This window comes from Scyliorhinus canicula, chromosome 13 (assembly GCF_902713615.1).
Source record: "Scyliorhinus canicula chromosome 13, sScyCan1.1, whole genome shotgun sequence".
NCBI lineage: Eukaryota > Metazoa > Chordata > Chondrichthyes > Carcharhiniformes > Scyliorhinidae > Scyliorhinus > Scyliorhinus canicula.
In genome coordinates, this window is record NC_052158.1 from 9,739,820 (window position 1) to 9,762,064 (window position 22,245).

Sequence of the window (22,245 nt, forward strand, 5' to 3'; positions counted from 1 at the left end):
TGCTACCATCCACCCAGAAGCACGGGGGAAGAAGGCATCTGTACCGAAAGAGAGAAACTGTCAGCCACTTGACAAGGTAGAAGGCCATTCAGCCCATCGAGTCTGCACCGACCCCCTGAAAGACCACCTAACCCAGACCCACTGCCCCACCCTATGCCCAAAACCCCACCTAATCTGCACACCTTTGGGCTGTGGGAGGAAACTGGAGCACCCGGAGGAAACCCACACCGTAACACAAGGCCGGAAGTGAACCTGGGTCCCTGACACTGAGGCAGCGGTGCTAACCACTGTGCCACCGTGAACCAGTTCGCCCACTGTGATTACTGAGATTAGCTTTCCATATTCCAAATTTATTAACAGCTGGAATGGTGGGATTCTAGCCTGGGCCCCCAGAGCTTTACCCCGGATCTCTGGATTGCTAGACGAGAGAATAGACTCCCTACAGTGAAGGAGGCCATTCGGCCCATCGAATCTGCATCAACCCTCAAAGCGCCCCCACTATATCCCCATAACCCAGTAACCCCACCTCATCGTTGGACACTAAGGGGCAATTTAGCACGGCCAATCCACCTAACCTGCTCATCTTTGGACTGTGGGAGGAAACCGGAGCACCCGGAGGAAACCCACGCACACACGGGGAGGAAGTGCAAACTCCACACGGTCACCCGAGGCCGGAATTGAACCCTGGTCCCTGGCACTGTGAGGCAGCTGTGCTAACCACTGTGCCATTGACAACATCACTTACACCACCAGCTCTTACATATGTCCTTAATCACACTGAAGTCCTTTCCAACCCTTTACCCCATACTGTGAGTGTCTTTAGAAGCCATTCTGTTGAGTGACAGACCTGCGATCTGGATGTGGGCCTCCTCCGTCTCCTTCAGCAGTTTGTTGTTAATGACACACGTGTACTCATTCCTGGAGTCCTTGGGGAGCTCGATGGTGCTGTGGACCGTTATCAGCCCCTGAGGGTCCGACTTGTAACTGGTTTCTGGCTGAGCTGTAACCTTCTCCCCCTTCCCGTTTACCCAGAGGACGGGTGGCTCCGGGAACCAGTGGTCAGATCTGCATCCCAGTCTGATGCCATTGCTCGTGTAGCCGTCCATCTCGATCCAGGGCCTTCGGCCTGTGCCTGCAACAACATGGACATTCGAAGGAGAGTAGGCCACAAAGCCTGTTGCTCAGTTCCCTGTACTTTTATAGAACACTCACTCCCCTGTTTGAGGAAGCGGTCAATGGAGTTAAGGAGAGACCCTGATTGGAGGAAGCAGTTGTGTTGGGGGGGGGGGGGGTGTGGAGGATGAGAGAAAGAAAGAGAGAGAGAGAGAAAGAAAGAGAGAGAGAGAAAGAGAGAGAGAGATGTTGAGAGAGAAAGAGAGAAAGAAAGAGGGAGAAAGAGACAGAGAGAAAGAGAGAGAGAGAAAGTGAGAGAGAAAGAGAGAAAGAAAGAGGGAGAAACAGAGAGAGAGAGAGAAAGAGAGAGAAAGAAAGCAGGGCAGTTCAGATGGGATGTAACTGCTGATGAAATTAAACACCAGGGCAGGTTTCTACCAATGTTGCTGGATTCGGGCCTTTGAGCAGGCTCCTATTATTTGAAACTGGGTTACTCACAGGAGGCGGCTGGTTTGAAATGTCCTATTTTTGGTGATGGACAGGTTTGGAGGGGGTGCAGAAGATTACTAGAATGTTCCGCTGGTCCCATATGGCACAGGGAAGGTCAATGGAAATAGGAGCTAAGGCAGGACCTTCAGCCCCTCAAGCCTCTTCCGTCAATATTTGAGATTAAAACCAATTTGCCTTCCTGCACAATCCTCACATCCCTTAACTAATCCCCCTGGCATCCGCAGGATCCAAGATTCCATCTACATCCACCTGGAACAGGCTCGATGACCCAAGCATCGATAGATTTATGGGGGAGGGAGGGAGGAAAGAGCGGACTAGGCCCATGATCTCTGGAATTTAGGAGGACCAGAGGTGAGTCCAATGAACCCATACCAGGTTCTGAAGGGGTCTAACAGGGTGTGGGGGGGGGGGGGGGGGGGGGTGGGGGGGCAACCCCAGGTTTTGGAGACCTCTGGAGCGCACACGTGGGTTGGGGAGCCTCATTCTCAGGATGAGAGGTCAGTCATTTTGAAGACACATATCTTCACTCGAGGGTTGTGGATCGATGGAATTCTTCACACCCAGAGGGATGGGGGTACTCAAGACATCCACTGTAGATTTGTTTTATAAATTTAGAGTGCCCAATTCTTTCTTTTTTCCAATTAAGGGGCAGTTCAACATGGCCAATCCACCTAACCTGCACATCTTTGGGTTGTGGGGGCGAAACCCACGCAGACACGGGGAGAATGTGCAAACTCCACACGGACAGTGACCCAGAGCCAGGAAGGAACATCGGCGCCGTGAGGCTGCAGGGCTAAACACTGTGCCACCATGCTGCCCTCGACATCCACTATATTCAAGGGCAGCACGATGGCGCAGTGGTTAGCACTGCTGTCTCACAGCGCCGATGTTTCTTCCTGGCTCTGGGTCACTGTCCGTGTGGAGTTTGCACATTCTCCCCGTGTCTGCGTGGGTTTCGCCCCCACAACCCAAAGATGTGCAGTGTAGGTGGATTGGCCACGCTAAATTGCCCCTTAATTGGAAAAGAAAATAATTGGGTACTCTAAATTTATATTTAAAAAAAGATGTCCACTATATTCTACACCGAGGTCAATCGATTTTAAATATGATGGGAATTAGGGGTATGGGTGTGGCGGGAGGAAGTGAAGCTGAAGTGCAAGATTGGCCATGATGGTGCTGAATGGCAGAGTGGACTTGAGGGGCTGAATGGCCTCCTCCTGCTCCAAGTTGGTAGAGAATTCCCAAGATTCATTTGAGTGGAGAAAGTTCTCTCCATCGCTAAAGTATCGATCCCTCACCCCGATACTGTGGCCCAAGTGTTTTCAAAATGGCCACTGACCTGACACGTTCAGCGTTACGATGATCTCACTGTGCTTGGCAGCGGAAGCCACAAAGCATTTGTACTGGCCCCTGTCAGAAACTCGGACACTTTTCAGCCTGAGGGAGAGGTTCCCCTGCACAACATTGTCGAGGAAGAGCTGGGTTCCGCCCTCTGTAATCCAAGGGTTGGTAGGTCAGGTCCTCCTGGCCATCCTTGTACAAGTGCACAGGTGCAGAGTAGGTAAGGGGTATGTAGATCCAACGGATTTCCATTTCCTGCAGGGGTTTGGCTGGCACCAACTGGCAGCCCAGGACCACGTCACTGCCAACTGCAGCCACAACCTCATCGGGCGGAGCCGTCACCACAAAATCTGCCACCGTATCTGTAACAGCCAGCGACAGATAGAGAGTGAGAGAGAGAGAGAGAGCAAACAATCAGATCCATTAGTCAACTTCATACACCTGCATCCGCGAGAGAGAGAGAGAGCAAACCATCAGATCCATTAGCCATTCCTCAACTTCATACACCTGCATCCGCGAGAGAGAGAGAGAGAGAGAGAGAGCAAACAATCAGATCCATGAGTCATTCCTCAACTTCATACACCTGCATCCGAGAGAGAGAGAGAGAGAGAGAGTGAGAGAGAGTAAACCATCAGATCCATTAGCCATTCCTCAACTTCATACACCTGCATCCGAGAGAGAGAGAGAGAGAGAGCAAACCATCAGATCCATTAGCCATTCCTCAACTTCATACACCTGCATCCGAGAGAGAGAGAGAGAGCAAACAATCAGATCCATGAGTCATTCCTCAACTTCATACACCTGCATCCGAGAGAGAGAGAGAGAGAGAGAGAGTGAGAGAGAGTAAACCATCAGATCCATTAGCCATTCCTCAACTTCATACACCTGCATCCGAGAGAGAGAGAGAGAGAGAGAGAGAGAGCAAACCATCAGATCCATTAGCCATTCCTCAACTTCATACACCTGCATCCGAGAGAGAGAGAGAGCAAACCATCAGATCCATTAGCCATTCCTCAACTTCATACACCTGCATCCGAGAGAGAGAGAAAGAGCAAACCATCAGATCCATTAGCCATTCCTCAACTTCATACACCTGCATCCGAGAGAGAGAGAGAGAGAGAGAGCAAACCATCAGATCCATTAGCCATTCCTCAACTTCATACACCTGCATCCGAGAGAGAGTGAGAGAGAGAGAGAGCAAACCATCAGATCCATTAGCCATTCCTCAACTTCATACACCTGCATCCGAGAGAGAGAGAGAGAGAGTGAGAGAGAGCAAACCATCAGATCCATTAGCCATTCCTCAACTTCATACATCTGCATCCGAGAGAGAGAGAGCGAGAGAGAGAGCAAACCATCAGATCCATTAGCCATTCCTCAACTTCATACACCTGCATCCGAGAGAGAGAGAGAGAGAGAGAGAGCAAACCATCAGATCCATTAGCCATTCCTCAACTTCATACACCTGCATCCGAGAGAGAGAGAGAGAGAGAGAGCAAACCATCAGATCCATTAGCCATTCCTCAACTTCATACACCTGCATCCGGGAGAGAGAGAGAGAGAGAGAGAGCAAACCATCAGATCCATTAGCCATTCCTCAACTTCATACACCTGCATCCGAGAGAGAGAGAGAGAGAGAGAGCAAACCATCAGATCCATTAGCCATTCCTCAACTTCATACACCTGCATCCAAGAGAGAGAGAGAGAGAGAGAGAGAGAGAGCAAACCATCAGATCCATTAGCCATTCCTCAACTTCATACACCTGCATCCGAGAGAGAGAGAGAGAGAGAGAGAGAGAGAGTAAACCATCAGATCCATTAGCCATTCCTCAACTTCATACACCTGCATCCGGGAGAGAGAGAGAGAGAGAGAGAGAGCAAACCATCAGATCCATTAGCCATTCCTCAACTTCATACACCTGCATCCAAGAGAGAGAGAGAGAGAGAGAGAGCAAACCATCAGATCCATTAGCCATTCCTCAACTTCATACACCTGCATCCGAGAGAGAGAGAGAGAGAGAGAGAGAGAGAGAGAGAGAGAGCAAACCATCAGATCCATTAGCCATTCCTCAACTTCATACACCTGCATCCGAGAGAGAGAGAGAGAGAGAGAGCAAACCATCAGATCCATTAGCCATTCCTCAACTTCATACACCTGCATCCGGGAGAGAGAGAGAGAGAGAGAGAGAGCAAACCATCAGATCCATTAGCCATTCCTCAACTTCATACACCTGCATCCAAGAGAGAGAGAGAGAGAGAGAGCAACCATCAGATCCATTAGCCATTCCTCAACTTCATACACCTGCATCCGAGAGAGAGAGAGAGAGAGAGAGCAAACCATCAGATCCATTAGCCATTCCTCAACTTCATACACCTGCATCCGAGAGAGAGAGAGAGAGAGAGAGAGAGAGAGCAAACCATCAGATCCATTAGCCATTCCTCAACTTCATACACCTGCATCCGAGAGAGAGAGCAAACCATCAGATCCATTAGCCATTCCTCAACTTCATACACCTGCATCCGAGAGAGAGAGAGAGCAAACCATCAGATCCATTAGCCATTCCTCAACTTCATACACCTGCATCCGAGAGAGAGAGAGAGAGAGAGAGAGAGAGAGCAAACCATCAGATCCATTAGCCATTCCTCAACTTCATACACCTGCATCCGAGAGAGAGAGAGAGAGAGAGAGAGAGAGAGAGAGAGAGAAAACCATTAGATCCATTAGCCATTCCTCAACTTCATACACCTGCATCCGAGAGAGAGAGAGAGTGAGCGAGAGAGAGAGAGAGAGTAAACCATCAGATCCATTAGCCATTCCTCAACTTCATACACCTGCATCCGAGAGAGAGAGAGAGAGAGAGAGAGAGCAAACCATCAGATCCATTAGCCATTCCTCAACTTCATACACCTGCATCCGAGAGAGAGAGAGAGAGAGAGAGAGAGAGAGAGAGAGCAAACCATCAGATCCATTAGCCATTCCTCAACTTCATACACCTGCATCCGAGAGAGAGAGAGAGAGAGAGAGAGAGCAAACCATCAGATCCATTAGCCATTCCTCAACTTCATACACCTGCATCCGAGAGAGAGAGAGAAAGAGAGAGAGAGCAAACCATCAGATCCATTAGCCATTCCTCAACTTCATACACCTGCATCCGAGAGAGAGAGAGCGAGAGAGAGCAAACCATCAGATCCATTAGCCATTCCTCAACTTCATACACCTGCATCCGAGAGAGAGAGAGAGAGAGAGAGAGAGCAAACCATCAGATCCATTAGCCATTCCTCAACTTCATACACCTGCATCCAAGAGAGAGAGAGAGAGAGAGAGAGCAAACCATCAGATCCATTAGCCATTCCTCAACTTCATACACCTGCATCCGAGAGAGAGAGAAAGAGAGAGAGAGAGAGCAAACCATCAGATCCATTAGCCATTCCTCAACTTCATACACCTGCATCCGAGAGAGAGAGAGAGAGAGAGAGAGTGAGAGAGAGCAAACCATCAGATCCATTAGCCATTCCTCAACTTCATACACCTGCATCCGAGAGAGAGAGAGAGAGAGAGAGAGCAAACCATCAGATCCATTAGCCATTCCTGAACTTCATACACCTGCATCCGAGAGAGAGAGAGAGTGAGCGAGAGAGAGAGCAGGCGGGAGGGCGCCATGGAGCAGGAGAACATGGGTGGGAGGGGCAGCGCGGGAGAGTGAGGGTGGGACCCTCTGACAGTGCAGCACTCCCTCAGTACTGACCCTCTGACAGTGCGGCACTCCCTCAGTACTGACCCTCTGACAGTGCGGCACTCCCTCAGTACTGACCCTCTGACAGTGCGGCACTCCCTCAGTACTGACCCCTGACAGTACTGCACTCCCTCAGTACTGACCCTCTGACAGTGCAGCACTCCCTCAGTACTGACCCTCTGACAGTGCAGCACTCCCTCAGTACTGACCCTCTGACAGTGCAGCCCTCCCTTAGTACTGACCCTCTGACAGTGCAGCATTCCCTCACTACTGCCCCTCTGACAGTGCGGCACTCCCTCAGTACTGACCCTCTGACAGTGCAGCACTCCCTCAGTACTGACCCTCTGACAGTGCAGCACTCCCTCAGTACTGACCCTCTGACAGTGCAGCTCTCCCTCAGTATTGACCCTCTGACAGTGCAGCACTCCATCAGTACTGACCCTCTGACAGTGCGGCACTCCCTCAGTACTGACCCTCTGACAGTGCGGCACGCCCACAGTACTGACGCTCTGACAGGGCGGCACTCCCTCAGTACTGACCCTCTGACAGTGTAGCACTCCCTCAGCACTGACCCTCTGACAGTGCAGCACTACCTCAGTACTGACCCTCTGACAGTGCAGCACTCCCTCAGTACTGACCCTCTGACAGTGCGGCACTCCCTCAGTACTGACCCTCTGACAGTGCAGCACTCCCTCAGTACTGACCCTCTGACAGTGCGGCACTCCCTCAGTACTGACCCTCTGACAGTGCAGCACTCCCTCAGTACTGACCCTCTGACAGTGCGGCACTCCCTGAGTACTGACCCTCTGACATTGCAGCACTCCCTCAGTACTGACCCTCTGACAGTGCAGCACTCCCTCAGTACTGACCCTCTGACATTGCAGCACTCCCTCAGTACTGACCCTCTGACAGTGCGGCACTCCCTCAGCACTGACCCTCTGACAGTGCTGCACTCCCTCAGTACTGCCCCTCTGACAGTGCAGCACTCCCTCAGTACTGACCCTCTGACAGTGCAGCACTCCCTCAGTACTGACCCTCTTGACAGTGCAGAGCTCCCTCAGTACTGACCCTCTGACAGTGCAGCACTCCCTCAGTACTGCCCCTCTGACAGTGCAGCACTCCCTCAGTACTGACCCTCACACTGCAGCTCTCCCTCAGTACTGACCCTCTGACAGTGCAGCACTCCCTCAGTACTGCCCCTCTGACAGTACGGCACTCCCTCAGTACTGACCCTCTGACAGTGCAGCACTCCCTCAGTACTGATCCTCTGACAGTGCAGCTCTCCCTCAGTACTGACCCTCTGACAGTGCGGCACTCCCTCAGTACTGACCCTCTGACAGTGCAGCACTCCCTCAGTACTGACCATCTGACAGTACAGCACTCCCTCAGTACTGACCCTCTGACAGTGCAGCACTCCCTCAGTACCGACCCTCTGACAGTGCAGCACTCCCTCAGCACTGACCCTTTGACAGTGCAGCGCTCCCTCAGTACTGACCCTCTGACAGTGCGGCACCCCCTCAGCACTGACCCTCTGACAGTGTGGCACTCCCTCAGCACTGACCCTCTGACAGTGCAGCACTCCCACAGTACTGACCCTCTGACAGTGCAGCACTCCCTCAGTACTGACCCTCTGACAGTGCAGCACTCCCTCAGTACTGACTCTCTGACAGTGCAGCGCTCCCTCAGTACTGACCCTTTGACAGTGCGGCATTCCCTCAGTACTGACCCTCTGACAGTGCAGCACTCCCTCAGTACTGACCCTCTGACAGTGTGGCACTCCCTCAGTACTGACCCTCTGACAGTGCAGCACTCCCTCAGTACTGACCCTTTGACAGTGCGGCATTCCCTCAGTACTGACCCTCTGACAGTGCAGCATTCCCTCAGTACTGACCCTCTGACAGTGCAGCACTCCCTCAGTACTGACCCTCTGACAGTGCAGCACTCCCTCAGTACTGACCCTCTGACAGTGCAGCGCTCCCTCAGCACTGACCCTCTGACAGTGCAGCGCTCCCTCAGTACTGACCCTCTGACAGTGCAGCGCTCCCTCAGCACTGACCCTCTGACAGTGCAGCACTCCCTCAGTACTGACCCTCTGACAGTGCAGCACTCCCTCAGCACTGACCCTCTGACAGTGCAGCACTCCCTCAGTACTGACTCTAACAGTGCAGCACTCCCTCAGTACTGACTCTGACAGTGTGGCACTCCCTCAGCACTGACCCTCTGACAGTGCAGCGCTCCCTCAGTACTGACCCTCTGACAGTGTGGCGCTCCCTCAGCACTGACCCTCTGACAGTGCAGCACTCCCTCAGTACTGACACTCTGACAGTGCAGCACTCCCTCAGTACTGACTCTGACAGTGCAGCACTCCCTCAGTACTGACCCTCTGACAGTGCAGCACTCCCTCAGTACTGACCCTCTGACAGTGTGGCACTCCCTCAGTACTGACCCTCTGACAGTGCAGCACTCCCTCAGTACTGACCCTCTGACAGTGTGGCACTCCCTCAGTACTGACCCTCTGACAGTGCAGAGCTCCCTCAGTACTGACCCTCTGACAGTGCAGAGCTCCCTCAGTACTGACCCTCTGACAGTGCAGCACTCCCTCAGTACTGACCCTCTGACAGTGCAGCACTCCCTCAGTACTGACCCTCAGACAGTGCAGCACTCCCTCAGTACTGACCCTCAGACAGTGCAGCACTCCCTCAGTACTGACCCTCGGTATCACACTGAATGGTCAGCCTGGGCTACGTGAAATCTGACTATCGACTTTGAGTCCTTGATTCCCCAGTTCAGAGATGGGCGAGCTATCAACTGGTCCCACCACGCAAAAGACAAAATGCAAAGTAATTTTTTGTCATGCAATCTATAAAACTTTTTATTCTTACCATGAATGAAGCAAATCAGAATCAGGAGCAGGGGAGATGACTTGAAAATTCGGAAATCCACCTTCAGCACTTCCATGATTTGATGCATTGGAGTGACCTGGAATTTCGCCAGATATTTTATATCAGTAACACCCACAGAGACCGACACACACATACACATGGAGACCGACACACACACACACACGGAGACCGACGCACACAACACCCACAGAGACCGACACACACACACACGGAGACCGACACACACATGGAGACCGACACACACATACACACATGGAGACCGACACACACACACCTACACATGGAGACCGACACACACACACACACACACACACATACACACATGGAGACCGACACACACACCCACAGAGACCGACACACACACACACACACACATGGAGACCAACACACACACCCACAGAGACCGACACACACACACACACATGGAGACCGACACACACACACACACACACATGGAGACCGACACACACACACACACATGGAGACCGACAGACACACACACACACACACATGGAGACCGACACACACACACACATGGAGACCGACACACACACACACACACACATGGAGACCGACACACACACACACACACATGGAGACCGACAGACACACACACACACACACACATGGAGACCGACACACACACACATGGAGACCGACACACACACACACACACATGGAGACCGACACACACACACGGAGACCGACACACACACACACACACACACACATGGAGACCGACACACACGCACACACACACACACACACACACGGAGACCGACACACACTCACACGGAGACCGACGCACACAAAACCCACAGAGACCGACCCACACACACACACACATGGAGACCGACACACACACATACACACACACACATGGAGACCGACACACACACACACACACATGGAGACCGACACACACACACACACACACACACACACACACACACACGGAGACCGACACACACACACATGGAGACCGACACACACACACACACACACACACACACACACACACGGAGACCGACACACACTCACACGGAGACCGACGCACACAAAACCCACAGAGACCGACCCACACACACAAACACATGGAGACCGACACACACACACATGGAGACCGACACACACTCACACACACACGGAGACCGACACACACACACACAGAGACCGACACACACACACACACATGGAGACCGACACACACATGGAGACCGACACACACACACACACCCACAGAGACCGACACACACACACACCCACAGAGACCGACACACACATGGAGACCGACACACACACACACATGGAGACCGACACACACACACACACACACATGGAGACCGACACACACACAGAGACCGACACACACACACATGGAGACCGACACACACTCACACACACCCACAGAGACCGACACACACACACACCCACAGAGACCGACACACACATGGAGACCGACACACACACACACACATGGAGACCGACACACACACACACACACACACATGGAGACCGACACACACACAGAGACCGACACACACACACATGGAGACCGACACACACTCACACACACCCACAGAGACCGACACACACACACACCCACAGAGACCGACACACACATGGAGACCGACACACACACACACACACACATGGAGACCGACACACACACACACACACACACATGGAGACCGACACACACACACACACATGGAGACCGACACACACACACAGATGGAGACCGACACACACACACACACACAGAGACCGACACACACACACAGACCGACACACACACACACAGAGACCGACACACACACACACACACAGAGACCGACACACACACACAGACCGACACACACACACACAGAGACCGACACACACACACACACAGAGACCGACACACACACACACACATGGAGACCGACACACACACACACACACACACACACACATGGAGACCGACACACACACACACACACGGAGACCGACACACACACACACCCACCCACAGAGATCGACACACACACACATGGAGACCGACACACACACACACACACAGAGACCGACACACACACACACCCACCCACAGAGATCGACACACACACACACATGGAGACCGACACACACACACACAGAGACCGACACACACACACACCCACCCACAGAGATCGACACACACACACACAGAGACCGACACACACACACACACACACACATGGAGACCGACACACACACACAGAGACCGACACACACACACACACACACACACATGGAGACCGACACACACACACACATGGAGACCGACACACACACACACATGGAGACCGACACACACACACACATGGAGACCGACACACACACACATGGAGACCGACACACACACACACATGGAGACCGACACACACACACACACACACACACATGGAGACCGACACACACACACAGAGACCGACACACACACACACCCACCCACAGAGACCGACACACACACACATGGAGACCGACACACACACACACAGAGACCGACACACACACACACCCACCCACAGAGACCGACACACACACACACCCACCCACAGAGACCGACACACACACACACCCACCCACAGAGACCGACACACACACACATGGAGACCGACACACACACACAGAGACCGACACACACACACTCGGGGGAGAGCGAGATTTAACATTCTGAAACATTACCAGTCAAGCTCAAGAGATCCGAGGTGGTGTTTCGAACGGAGGTTTAATTATCATCAAAAGGAATGGCTGCGGGCAGGCATAAAGCATATGGACCACCGATCACCCCGGTCCCAATCCGAGCTGGCTTTTCAGCGTTGATCCTCAGAGCCTCAGCTGATAGGCCTGTGCCCCTCAGCATGGCAGCTCATAACCCACGAGAACCATGCATGGGGAGATCAATCGGGTCATCTCCGTGGGTTCGTGAGTGTTCTTACTATCATTCCTCCCCCCCCCCCCCCCCCCTCCCCGAGTCCTTAGGTCCCTCTGTCGCTATGCAGATGTGGTCTCCTTCGCACTTTCTCGGCAGTAGTGCTTCCAACAGCTGTTGGTGCCGGGCTGGGAGGTGTATAACGTGTTTGGGAACGAGCCAACCATCGGAGGAGTCGTGCATGAATTCCGTCTCTGACCACACTGTCCTCCGAAAGTATGGAGGATTCCATATCCATATCTGATGGGAGCCTTCATGCTAACCTGGGCCCTGGTCTTGAAGTGCTCCCTGGGTCATGGATGGTGGGCAAAGGGGGAGGAGGGACTGACTCCTCTGGTGGGGCTGCCTGTGGTGCGGGCTCCCTGCCTTCGAAATGGTCCACATACTGGTATACAGTCCATTCTCTGGCTTTGACTGGTCCTGTCTTTTCCACTATGGTCCCTGGTATCCAGAGGTTGCTGTCCCCATAGACATTGCCCCCTGGCTTAAATCCTCTGTCCTGCTTCCGGTGATCATGATGCCTCTTCTGGAGTCTTGTTTCTTCTCCACCCTCCCAAGAGGCTTGGGAAATGTCAAACTTAAACAGGTTCAGAGACAATCGGCCATCAGTAACTCAGCCGGTCTTACTCTGGTAGTGACGAGCAGTGCGGTCCAATAATTAACCAAAAAAGACTCACCCTGTGATTCGTTTCTTCATGCCCCTCGTGAAGGTTGTACTGCCCGCCCAGCCACAAGAGGGGTGATATGGGACGGTCAGAGTGTTCTTTACCCCATTCATCTGCATGAACCCCAGACATTCCTCACGTGTGAAGGGAGTGTCGTTATTGGTGACTAGTATCTCTAAAATACCTTGAATTTGGAATGATTGGTGTAGCTTTTCTATTGTGGCTTGCGAAGCGATGGGCAGCATCCCGTCTACATCCATCCACTTTCAGTAGGCGCCCATTACCAGCTGCAACATTGACCCCAGGAAGCGCCCAACAAAGTTGGCGTGTAAACGCACCCAAAAGGGCTTCCCGGTTACTCCCATGGGTGGGGCGAAGCTGATGGCGGGAGTGTCTGATGCTGTTGGCATGCCCCGCACACTGCTACACCAACCTCTCAATATCGCAATCAAGCCCTGGCCACCACACGTAGCTGCTAGCGAACATCTTCATTTCCAAAATCCCCGGATATCCACCATGCAAGTCCTGCTTCGGGACTACCAGGAGAGTTCCCCACAGGAGGAAGCAATCCTCTGGAAGTTTCCCCTGTACTCCCCCATTTTGAGTCCATGTACCAATTTGTGAGGCCACGATAGGCAATGTGTTAAAATTAAGTGCCAACACTACTTTATCTGCTGCTGGTATGGGCGGGAAGCATAGATCAGTAGGTGTTGGCACAATCCGTGTGCCTGGGACAATACAAAGTATATTCATACGCTGCCAACAGCAATGCCCATCTATCAGCTGTATCATTTGGTCTGCTTTGGAAAGGCTGAGGAAGGGCTTGTGGTCTGTGATTGTTAAGCAATGACGTCCATAGACATACTGGTGAAACTGAATCATGGCCAGTTCCTTCTTTTCTTTCAAAATAAATTTAGATTACCCAATTCATTTTTTTCCAATTAAGGGGCAATTTAGCATGGCCAATCCACCTACTCTGCACATCTTTGGGTTGTGGGAGCCAAACCCACACAGACACGGGGAGAATGTGCAAACTCCACACGGACAGTGACCCAGAGCCGGGATTCTAACCTGGGACCTCGGCGCCCTGAGGCAGCAGTGCTAACCACTGCGCGTCAGTTCCTTCTTTACAATTTTAAAATAATGCTGCTCTGTGACAGCCAAAGTTCCTGATGTGTAGGCTATGGGCCACTCTCCCATCATCCAATCAATGAAACAACACCACCCCAGTGCCATATGGGAAGGGTCGCAGATGAGAATCAGTGGTTTTGATGAATGATTGTGTGCCAGGGACCTGGTGGATAATAGTTCGCCATTTACTCTGGCAAATGCCTCTTCGTGTGACGGCGTTCATGCCCATGTGGTGCTTAAGTGCGCATGTAGCAGTGCCAATTTGGTTGCCAGATATGGAATTAATTTTCCAGAATAGGTAACGAGACCTTGGAAAGACCTTAGTTCTGTCGTATTCCAAGGTGTTGACACCTGCTTGATGGCTCAGACTCTCTCTTCTAGCGGGTGCAAACCATCCTTGTCAACCCAGGATCCGGGTAGGAGACTTCTCTTGCCTGGAAGATTCGCTTGTCCTTTTTTCCAGACCTAATTCCAAGAATCAGGAGGGGACTTTTTCTCGGATATCCAGGTGTTCCTTCTCAGCAGTTCCTGTAATCAACACTTTGTTCAGGTAGACCGTCACCCTGGGGAGCCCTTGAAGAATGATCTCCATAACATGCTGGAAAATGGGCACGTGCGGAGGATATTCCAAAGGGGACTATTGTGCATCATCCAATCACCTGTGGATATTGGTGGTTCCATATTTCAATGTCTAACTCGAGCTGTAGGTATGCTTGACTGATGTCCAGCTTCGAGAATGGCCCCCAGCCAACTTCGCGAAAAGGTCGTCCACGCGTGACATGGTACAGCAGGATAAACGGGAAGTCTTGTTGGCCGTTATTTTATAGTCACTGCACAAGCAGACGGTCTTGTCCGTCATCAACACCGGTACCACAGGTTCTGCCCACTCTGGAAATAGGATCCAACGCTATTTACATCAATGTCCATGGTGCCTTGCAGTTCCTGGACCACCTTCTCCACGTTTTCGCGAGAGAGGGATATTTCTCTGACCCTTTTTAATTCCAAGGACGATTCCATCAGCGATTTCTGTTGGGTCACCATGTTATTAATTCCACACACTAAGCGGTCTCGCAACATCTCTGGGAGGGATGGACCGAGTCATTAGGCTCAGCCAGCTTTGCGAAGGAAATAGGAATTGCGTGACCAATTTCTCCAGATTTGGCTGGGCCACGTTGAACCGGTACCTCTGCATGATCACTGACGGTTATGGTGCTACTGGTCTGCGGCAAGCCCTACAACTTGTAGGGTAGGTAAGGCTTTTTGATGACACTGAAGGTCGGTCAGGAATATTGCCTATTGTCAGTCGTCTGCTACAATACCATTCGCCTGTAAGAAATACCGCATCCATTCGGTAGACTGGGCCCAATCTTCCACATCTGTGTCAAAGACCTTCCAAAAAGCGGCATTTTAAAAATATCGCCGACCTTGCTCTCATACTGAGGAACTCGTGTGGTCCAGAATCGCAGCCGTAGCTTTTCCTCATCGCCAGTATAAAATCTTCAGGAGTTCCGAAAAGGTGATCCAACAGAGGTTTATTTATAATCAAAAGTAAAGACCAAGCTGTAGCACAAGACTATAAGACATTGGAGCAGAATTAGGCCACTCGGCCCATCGAGCCTGCTCCGCCATTCAATCATGGCTGATATTTTTCTCGTCCGCATTCTCCTGCTTTCTCTCCATAACCCCTGATCCCCTTATTAATCAAGAACCTATCTATCTCACTCAGTGATTTGGCCTTCTGCGGCAAAGTTCCACAGATTCACCACGCTCCGGTTGAAGAAATTCCTCCTCATCTCAGATCGTCCCTTTAGTCTGAGATTGTGTCCTCTGCTTCTAGTTTTTCCTACGAGTGGAAACATCCTCTCCACATCCACTCTATCCAGGCCTCGCAGTATCCTGTAAGTTTCAATAAGATCCCCCCCTTCTAAACTCCGAGTACAGAACCAGAGTCCTCAACCCTTCCTCATGCAGCACATAGGTCCCCAACCAGGACTACCGATCATCCCGGTCCCAATCCCCAGCTGATGGGCCTCTGCCTCTTAGTGGGGAAGCTCATATTCCACAAGCTCCATGCATAGGGAGGTCATTTGGGTCATCGCCATGGGCCTCGTGAGGCTTATTAGAACCAGATATTGGCCATTAATATCACATGGCACGCACAGGGACACATACGCACAGGCACGCTCGCACAGGCCACATACGCACAGGGACACATACGCACAGGCACACATACGCACAGGCACACATACGCACAGGCCACATACGCACAGGCACACATACGCACAAGCGCACAGGCACACAGACGCACATGTGCACAGGCGCACATGCGCACAGACACACATGCGCACAGGCACACATACGCACAGGCACACAGACGCACAGGCCACATACGCACAGGCACACATACGCACAGGCACACATACGCACAAGCGCACAGGCACACAGGCGCACAGGCACACAGGCGCACAGGCACACAGGCGCACAGGCACACAGACGCACAGGCACACATACGCACAAGCGCACAGGCACACAGGCGCACAGGCACACAGACGCACAGGCACATGGACAGACATATGCACAAAGAGTAGTAGCTGTGGTAAAACAGAATTAGCTGGAGAAATGGCGTAGTGGGAGAGAGGATTAGTGGTGTGAAACTGAAGACAGTTTGTGCTCAGAGTCCTGGTGTTAACTTACTGCTGGTGAGGTTTCCTGTCAGGAGTTACAAAGTAACACAGGATCAGGGCATTTAGTTCAACAGGTAACAGTAATTATGTTCTACATGAAGCTTCACCCACCCCTCTTCATTCAACCTGATCATTATATCCCCCAATACCTTTCTCCCCTCATATGTTCATCAATCTTCCCGTTTACTGTCTCTGTTCCATTCACTACACCCTGTGGCCAGTGAGGTTCAAATTCCACCTACATCTCCAATTGGATTTATTAGCGGCTGGATTATATATCTGACACTCAGCTTCATTCTGCCCCACAAATGAAAACATCTTCTCTACACACTCCCCCACTCAAACTGCATTACAGTATAACTTTGACGGCCTCCATTAGAAAGACGTGGGGTGCAATTTTCCAATCCTTCCTGCTGGCAGGACCTTCCAGACTCACCAAAGTCCACCTGTCCGCCGGCTCCCCGGTGGCAGGCGCGATGAATATTGGCCCCCGCCACAGTGGGGGGACAGGAGAATTCCACTTCTGCATTTAGGTAGCACCTTTCACACCATTCCAAGCCACCCTACAGCCAGGGACATACTTCTTTTCTTTTACACAGAGTACCCAATTCATTTTTTCCAATTCAGGGGCAATTTAGCGTGGCCAATCCACATAACCTGCTCATTTTTGGGTTGCGGGGGTGAAACCCACGCAGACATGGGGAGACTGTGCAAACTCCACACACAGTGCACGCTGTCACTTGTGGGAGCTTCCTGTGCGCCAATTGGCTGGCGTCTTTCAACATTGACAACGGTTACATTTCAGAAGTATGTCCCCCCGTGGCGCAGTGGTTAGCACTGCTGCCTCACAGCACAGAGGTCCCAGGTTCACTGCCGTGTTTGGGCACTAAATTGCCCCTTTATTGGAAAAAAATAATTGGGTACTCTAAATTTATTTTAAAAAACAAATGACAGCGTGATTAAGAGCAGACAATCGAATCTTTGGAATGTTGATTCAGGGATGAATGTTGGCCAGGACACCAATAACCCTCACGAGTGGGATAAATAACTCCCCTGCTCTTCATCAAAATAGCATCCACCAGAGAGAGCAGATGGGCTTTGGTTTCATTGCCTGAACGGAAAAACAGTATTTCCAACAGTGCAGCAACCCTCAGTACGCAACTTTTAAAAATTCCTTCAGCAGATGTGGGCATCGTTGGCCAGGCCAGCATTTGTTGTCCATCCCGTTTTTTAAAGAATTTGGAGTACCCAATTATTTTTCTCTCAATTAAGGGGGCAATTTAGCATGGCCTGTCTACCTACCCTGCCCATCTTTGGACTGTGGGGATGGGACCCACAGGGAGGATGTGGAAACTCCAGACCAGTGTTCTCCAAAGTCAGGGGTGCGATCCGCGTGTGGGTCGCAGGCGGATGTCGGGATGGTCGCAGAGCCATTGTCCGCGGCGCTTCTGATTGGCCAAATCCCCGAGCAGCAGCAGCCTTTTCAAAACACCGGCTGCAAGCGGCTGTGAACATGTTCAAAAAAAAAGTGGACGCACTGCGGGCGCACATGCACGCCGATCATCATGCACGCCGATCAGTGTGCACACCGATCAGTGTGCACGGCGATCATCGTGCACGCCGATCAGTGTGCACGGCGATCATCGTGCACGCCGATCAGTGTGCACACCGATCATCGTGCACACCGATCATCGTGCACACCGATCATCGTGCACACCGATCATCGTGCACGCCAATCATCGTGCACGCCAATCATCGTGCGCGCATGTGTCCACTTTTTTAAAAAACGGTTGCAGCTTTTTGTTTTACAAGTTCTATTGTGGTTTTTATTCATTTATTCTTTTATTTTATTCATTTAATTTTTATTTTTTTCATTTATTTTACTCATTTTATTTTTTTTACAAGTTCGGGGGGGGGGTTTTTATTCAATTTTTTCATTTATTTTACTCATTTTATTTTTTTTACAAGTTCGGGGAGGTTTTTTATTCATTTTTTTCATTTATTTTACTCATTTTATTTTTTATTATTTTTTTACACATTCGGGGAAGGTTTTATTTGACAAACTTATACAGGAAAAAAATGCAGAACTTTGGACAGATGGAGACTCCATACTTTCCGACACTAGAAGGCTTCACCTTCATCCAACAGGTTCCATTGGAGGAGTGTGTACAAGGACCAAACGGACCCAAAACCATTTCCTCCATTTTTGTCAGCAGCAAACAAGGTAAGAGAAAATGGTGGGTCGCGCAGGTTGGCCGGCGTGGGTTGCGCAGGCTCGGCGTGGGTCGCAAAGGTCAGCCAGCGTGGGTCGCGAAGGTCGGCCGGTGTGGGTCGCGAAGGTCGGCCGATATGGGTTGCGAAGGTCGGCTGGTTGGTAAAAATGGGTCCCCGTAAAAAAAGTTTGAAGAACACTGCTCCAAACGGACAGTGACCTGGGATCGGGATTGAACCCGGGTACTCGGCACTGTGAGGCAGCACCGCTAAACACTGCACCAATATGATACCCCTGTTGTCCATCCCTAATTGTCCCTGGAGAAGGTGGTGGTGAGCTGCCTTCTTGAACCACTGCCTTCCCTGAGGTGTAGGTACACCCACTGTGCTGTTAGGGAGGGAGCTCCAGGATTTTGGCCTAACGACAATGAAGGAGCGGCGATATATTTCCAAGTCAGGGTGGTGAGTGACTTAGAGGGAATCCTCCACATGATGGGGTTCCCAGGTATCTTCTGCATTTGTCCTTCTAGATGGTAGTGGTCATGGGTTTGGAAGGTGCTGTCGAAGGAACCTTGGTGAGTCACTGCAGTGCACCTTGTAGATGGTACACACGGCTGCCACTATTCATCGGTAGTGGAAGATTTGAATGTTTGTGGGAGGGGGAGCAATCAAGCAGGGCTGCTTTGTCCTGGATGGTGTCAAGCTTCTTGAGTGTTGTTGGAGCTGCACTCATCCAGGCAAGTGGAGAGTATTCCATTACACTCCTGACTTGTGGCCTTGTAGATGGTGGGACAGGCTTTGGGGAGTCTGGAGGTGAGTTACTCGCCACAGGATTCCTAAGCCTCTGACCTGTCCATAGCCACAGAACATGACTAGTCCAGTTCAGTGCAGTCTCTGGCCAATTGGGTGCTCAGTCTACATTGTTCTGTGCTGGAGTGGGACTTGAATCCACAACCTTCTGACTTAAGAGGTGCAAAATCACCCGATACGCACCTGACAAACCGGGTCAGCCTTTGCTAAACTGTTTAATATTCCAGATAGCCTGCTCCTCACAACCTCAGCGGGTCTCAGGGAGAAAGAAGTCCTTTTTCAAATAGTCAGTCCCCTGTTGCGAAATGGGAGCAGCAGTTTTTAAAAAGGGAAAAGCCCTGGAAAAGACTGGGACAATATCCCAGCTTGGGGACAGGAAGTCATAGGGATATGGAGTGTTAAAGCCAGAAAGTGACCGTTCAGCCCATCATCTCTGCACAGGCCATCAATTCTAATCCTATTTCCAGCACTTGATCCCACAGCCGTGTATGCTGTGGCGTTTCAAATGCTCAGGCACCTGCTTCTTAAATGTTGTGAGGGTTCCCATCTCTACCACCCTTTCAGACAGCGAGTTCCAGATTCCCACCACCCAGAGGTTTTTCCCTCACATCCCGTCTAAACCTCCTGTGGCTTACCTTAACCCCCCTGGTTATTGACCCCCTTAAGGGGAAATGTTTATTCCAATCTGCTCTATATGTCCCTCCTAGTTGCGTACACTTCAATGGGCACCGCCCTCCTCCCCCTGCTCCAAGGAAAACAACCCCAGGCTCTCTTCACAGTTGAACATCCAGGTTCTCCTCTCCCAAACCCAGGACCACCGGGGTCCCTCGTTTCCCAAACCTTCAACTTTGAAGAAAAACAAGAGTCCCGGGCCTTCATCCGTCCAAATCCAGCCCCTCCCAACCCTCCAGCCTCTCTCTGCCTTCCCCAGTCCGGCTCTGTGGGACATTGACTAGTCTGCCTGTACCCCGGCTGCTCACCGAGTCCACACAGCCAAGGTGGGTCAGTTACACTGAAACTGACAGGAGCTGAAATCACCAAGAAACTCACCGGTTCAGAAGCACAAAAGTTTTCCAAATGCGATCAGCAACGCCTGCTTTCAGTTTCTATTTGAGATCACCTCCGCCTTTTCTCTCTCTCTCTCTCTCTGGACTGCAAAGTTACAGGTCCAACCCAGAAGCCAGCGACTCAGAGGCGCTTTACCCTGGCCTCCTTCAGGGAATATCTTCCCTCGCCCCCTGTCCATTAACCATCTCACAGATCGGCTCAGTCCCAACTCTACCCCAATACTTCAACCGCTGGGCTGAATAGGAAATTAGCTGCACTTCCTGCTACTATCTCCTCCTCTTTACCCCTGCTCTCTCTGCATGTTAACCAACATTTAGCATCAGGTCGACTTAAATGTCTGGGTGCCGTTCAGCCCATCGTCTCTCTGCTAACCGAATTGCACCTATAATCGGCACATTCCTGATACAAATTCTCAGTCTGGAATGAGTTGAGGGGTTTCTGCCTCTCCCAATCCCTTCAGGCGATGCCTGTTCGGGAAGGCTGTTACGGGAATCGAACCGTGCTGCTGGCCTGCTTGGTCTGCTTTCAAAGCCAGCGAGGTGGAATGCCTGGATCTGGGAAGCCTCTCTTATGGGGACTATGAATTAGTATTCAGTTTGAATTGGTTTTTGGAGCAGGCACAGAGCTGGATTCGGGGTTCGCCCCTGTCCACACTCTGAGCTCAGGCTTTGTAATCCTGATAAAGTAATTTTAAAAAAAAGATTTCAAATTGAAAACGACAGAAATGAAATAGAATTCAACACTTCTCTCTGCAGGAAGTTGCCGTATGAAATAGCTCCAAACAGTTTCAGTACGTTTGATATTGGCAGTGTTAATGACCTGTAAAGCAGACAGCCCCAGGGGTTTTCTCCCAGGTTCCAGCCCCTGGGTAAAGTCAGTGAAGTCGGCAGAATCCCAGATGACCAGAGGCTGTTTTCCCCTTTGAGGGGGAACCTGCGGAGGGGCTGAGACCCCAGGCGTACAGGAAGGGGCTGGTGGGAAGGGCCTTTCTCACCACCAACCCAGTTACGTCTTTTGTATTTGTTTGATAGTTTGACCTTCTTAACCACTTCATGTATCTATCCTGCTACCTTCAAGGAGCTGTGGACATACAAATCCAACTGGTGGTGATTCAACCTG

At 51.3% G+C, this 22,245-nt stretch overlaps 1 protein-coding gene and 1 long non-coding RNA gene across 2 annotated transcripts in view; both read right to left on the bottom strand.

The window, feature by feature from the left end:
- Nucleotides 1–21,366, bottom strand: LOC119975749. Its single transcript, XR_005462791.1, has 5 exons — nucleotides 21,109–21,366; nucleotides 9,581–9,677; nucleotides 2,963–3,326; nucleotides 848–1,132; nucleotides 1–38 (listed from the first exon to the last, which is right to left on the bottom strand). It is a non-coding gene; the product is annotated as an uncharacterized LOC119975749 (long non-coding RNA).
- The window catches only part of LOC119976461 (butyrophilin subfamily 2 member A1-like), a 109,910-nt gene that overhangs the window by 18,544 nt on the left and 69,121 nt on the right, over nucleotides 1–22,245 (bottom strand). Inside the window, exons 12-14 of the mRNA XM_038816998.1 lie at nucleotides 3,207–3,326; nucleotides 2,963–3,115; nucleotides 848–1,132 (exon numbers count right to left, since the gene is read on the bottom strand). Of these exons, the coding sequence (XP_038672926.1) occupies nucleotides 848–1,132; nucleotides 2,963–3,115; nucleotides 3,207–3,326 (558 nt within the window). The remainder of the gene's footprint in view (nucleotides 1–847; nucleotides 1,133–2,962; nucleotides 3,116–3,206; nucleotides 3,327–22,245) is intronic.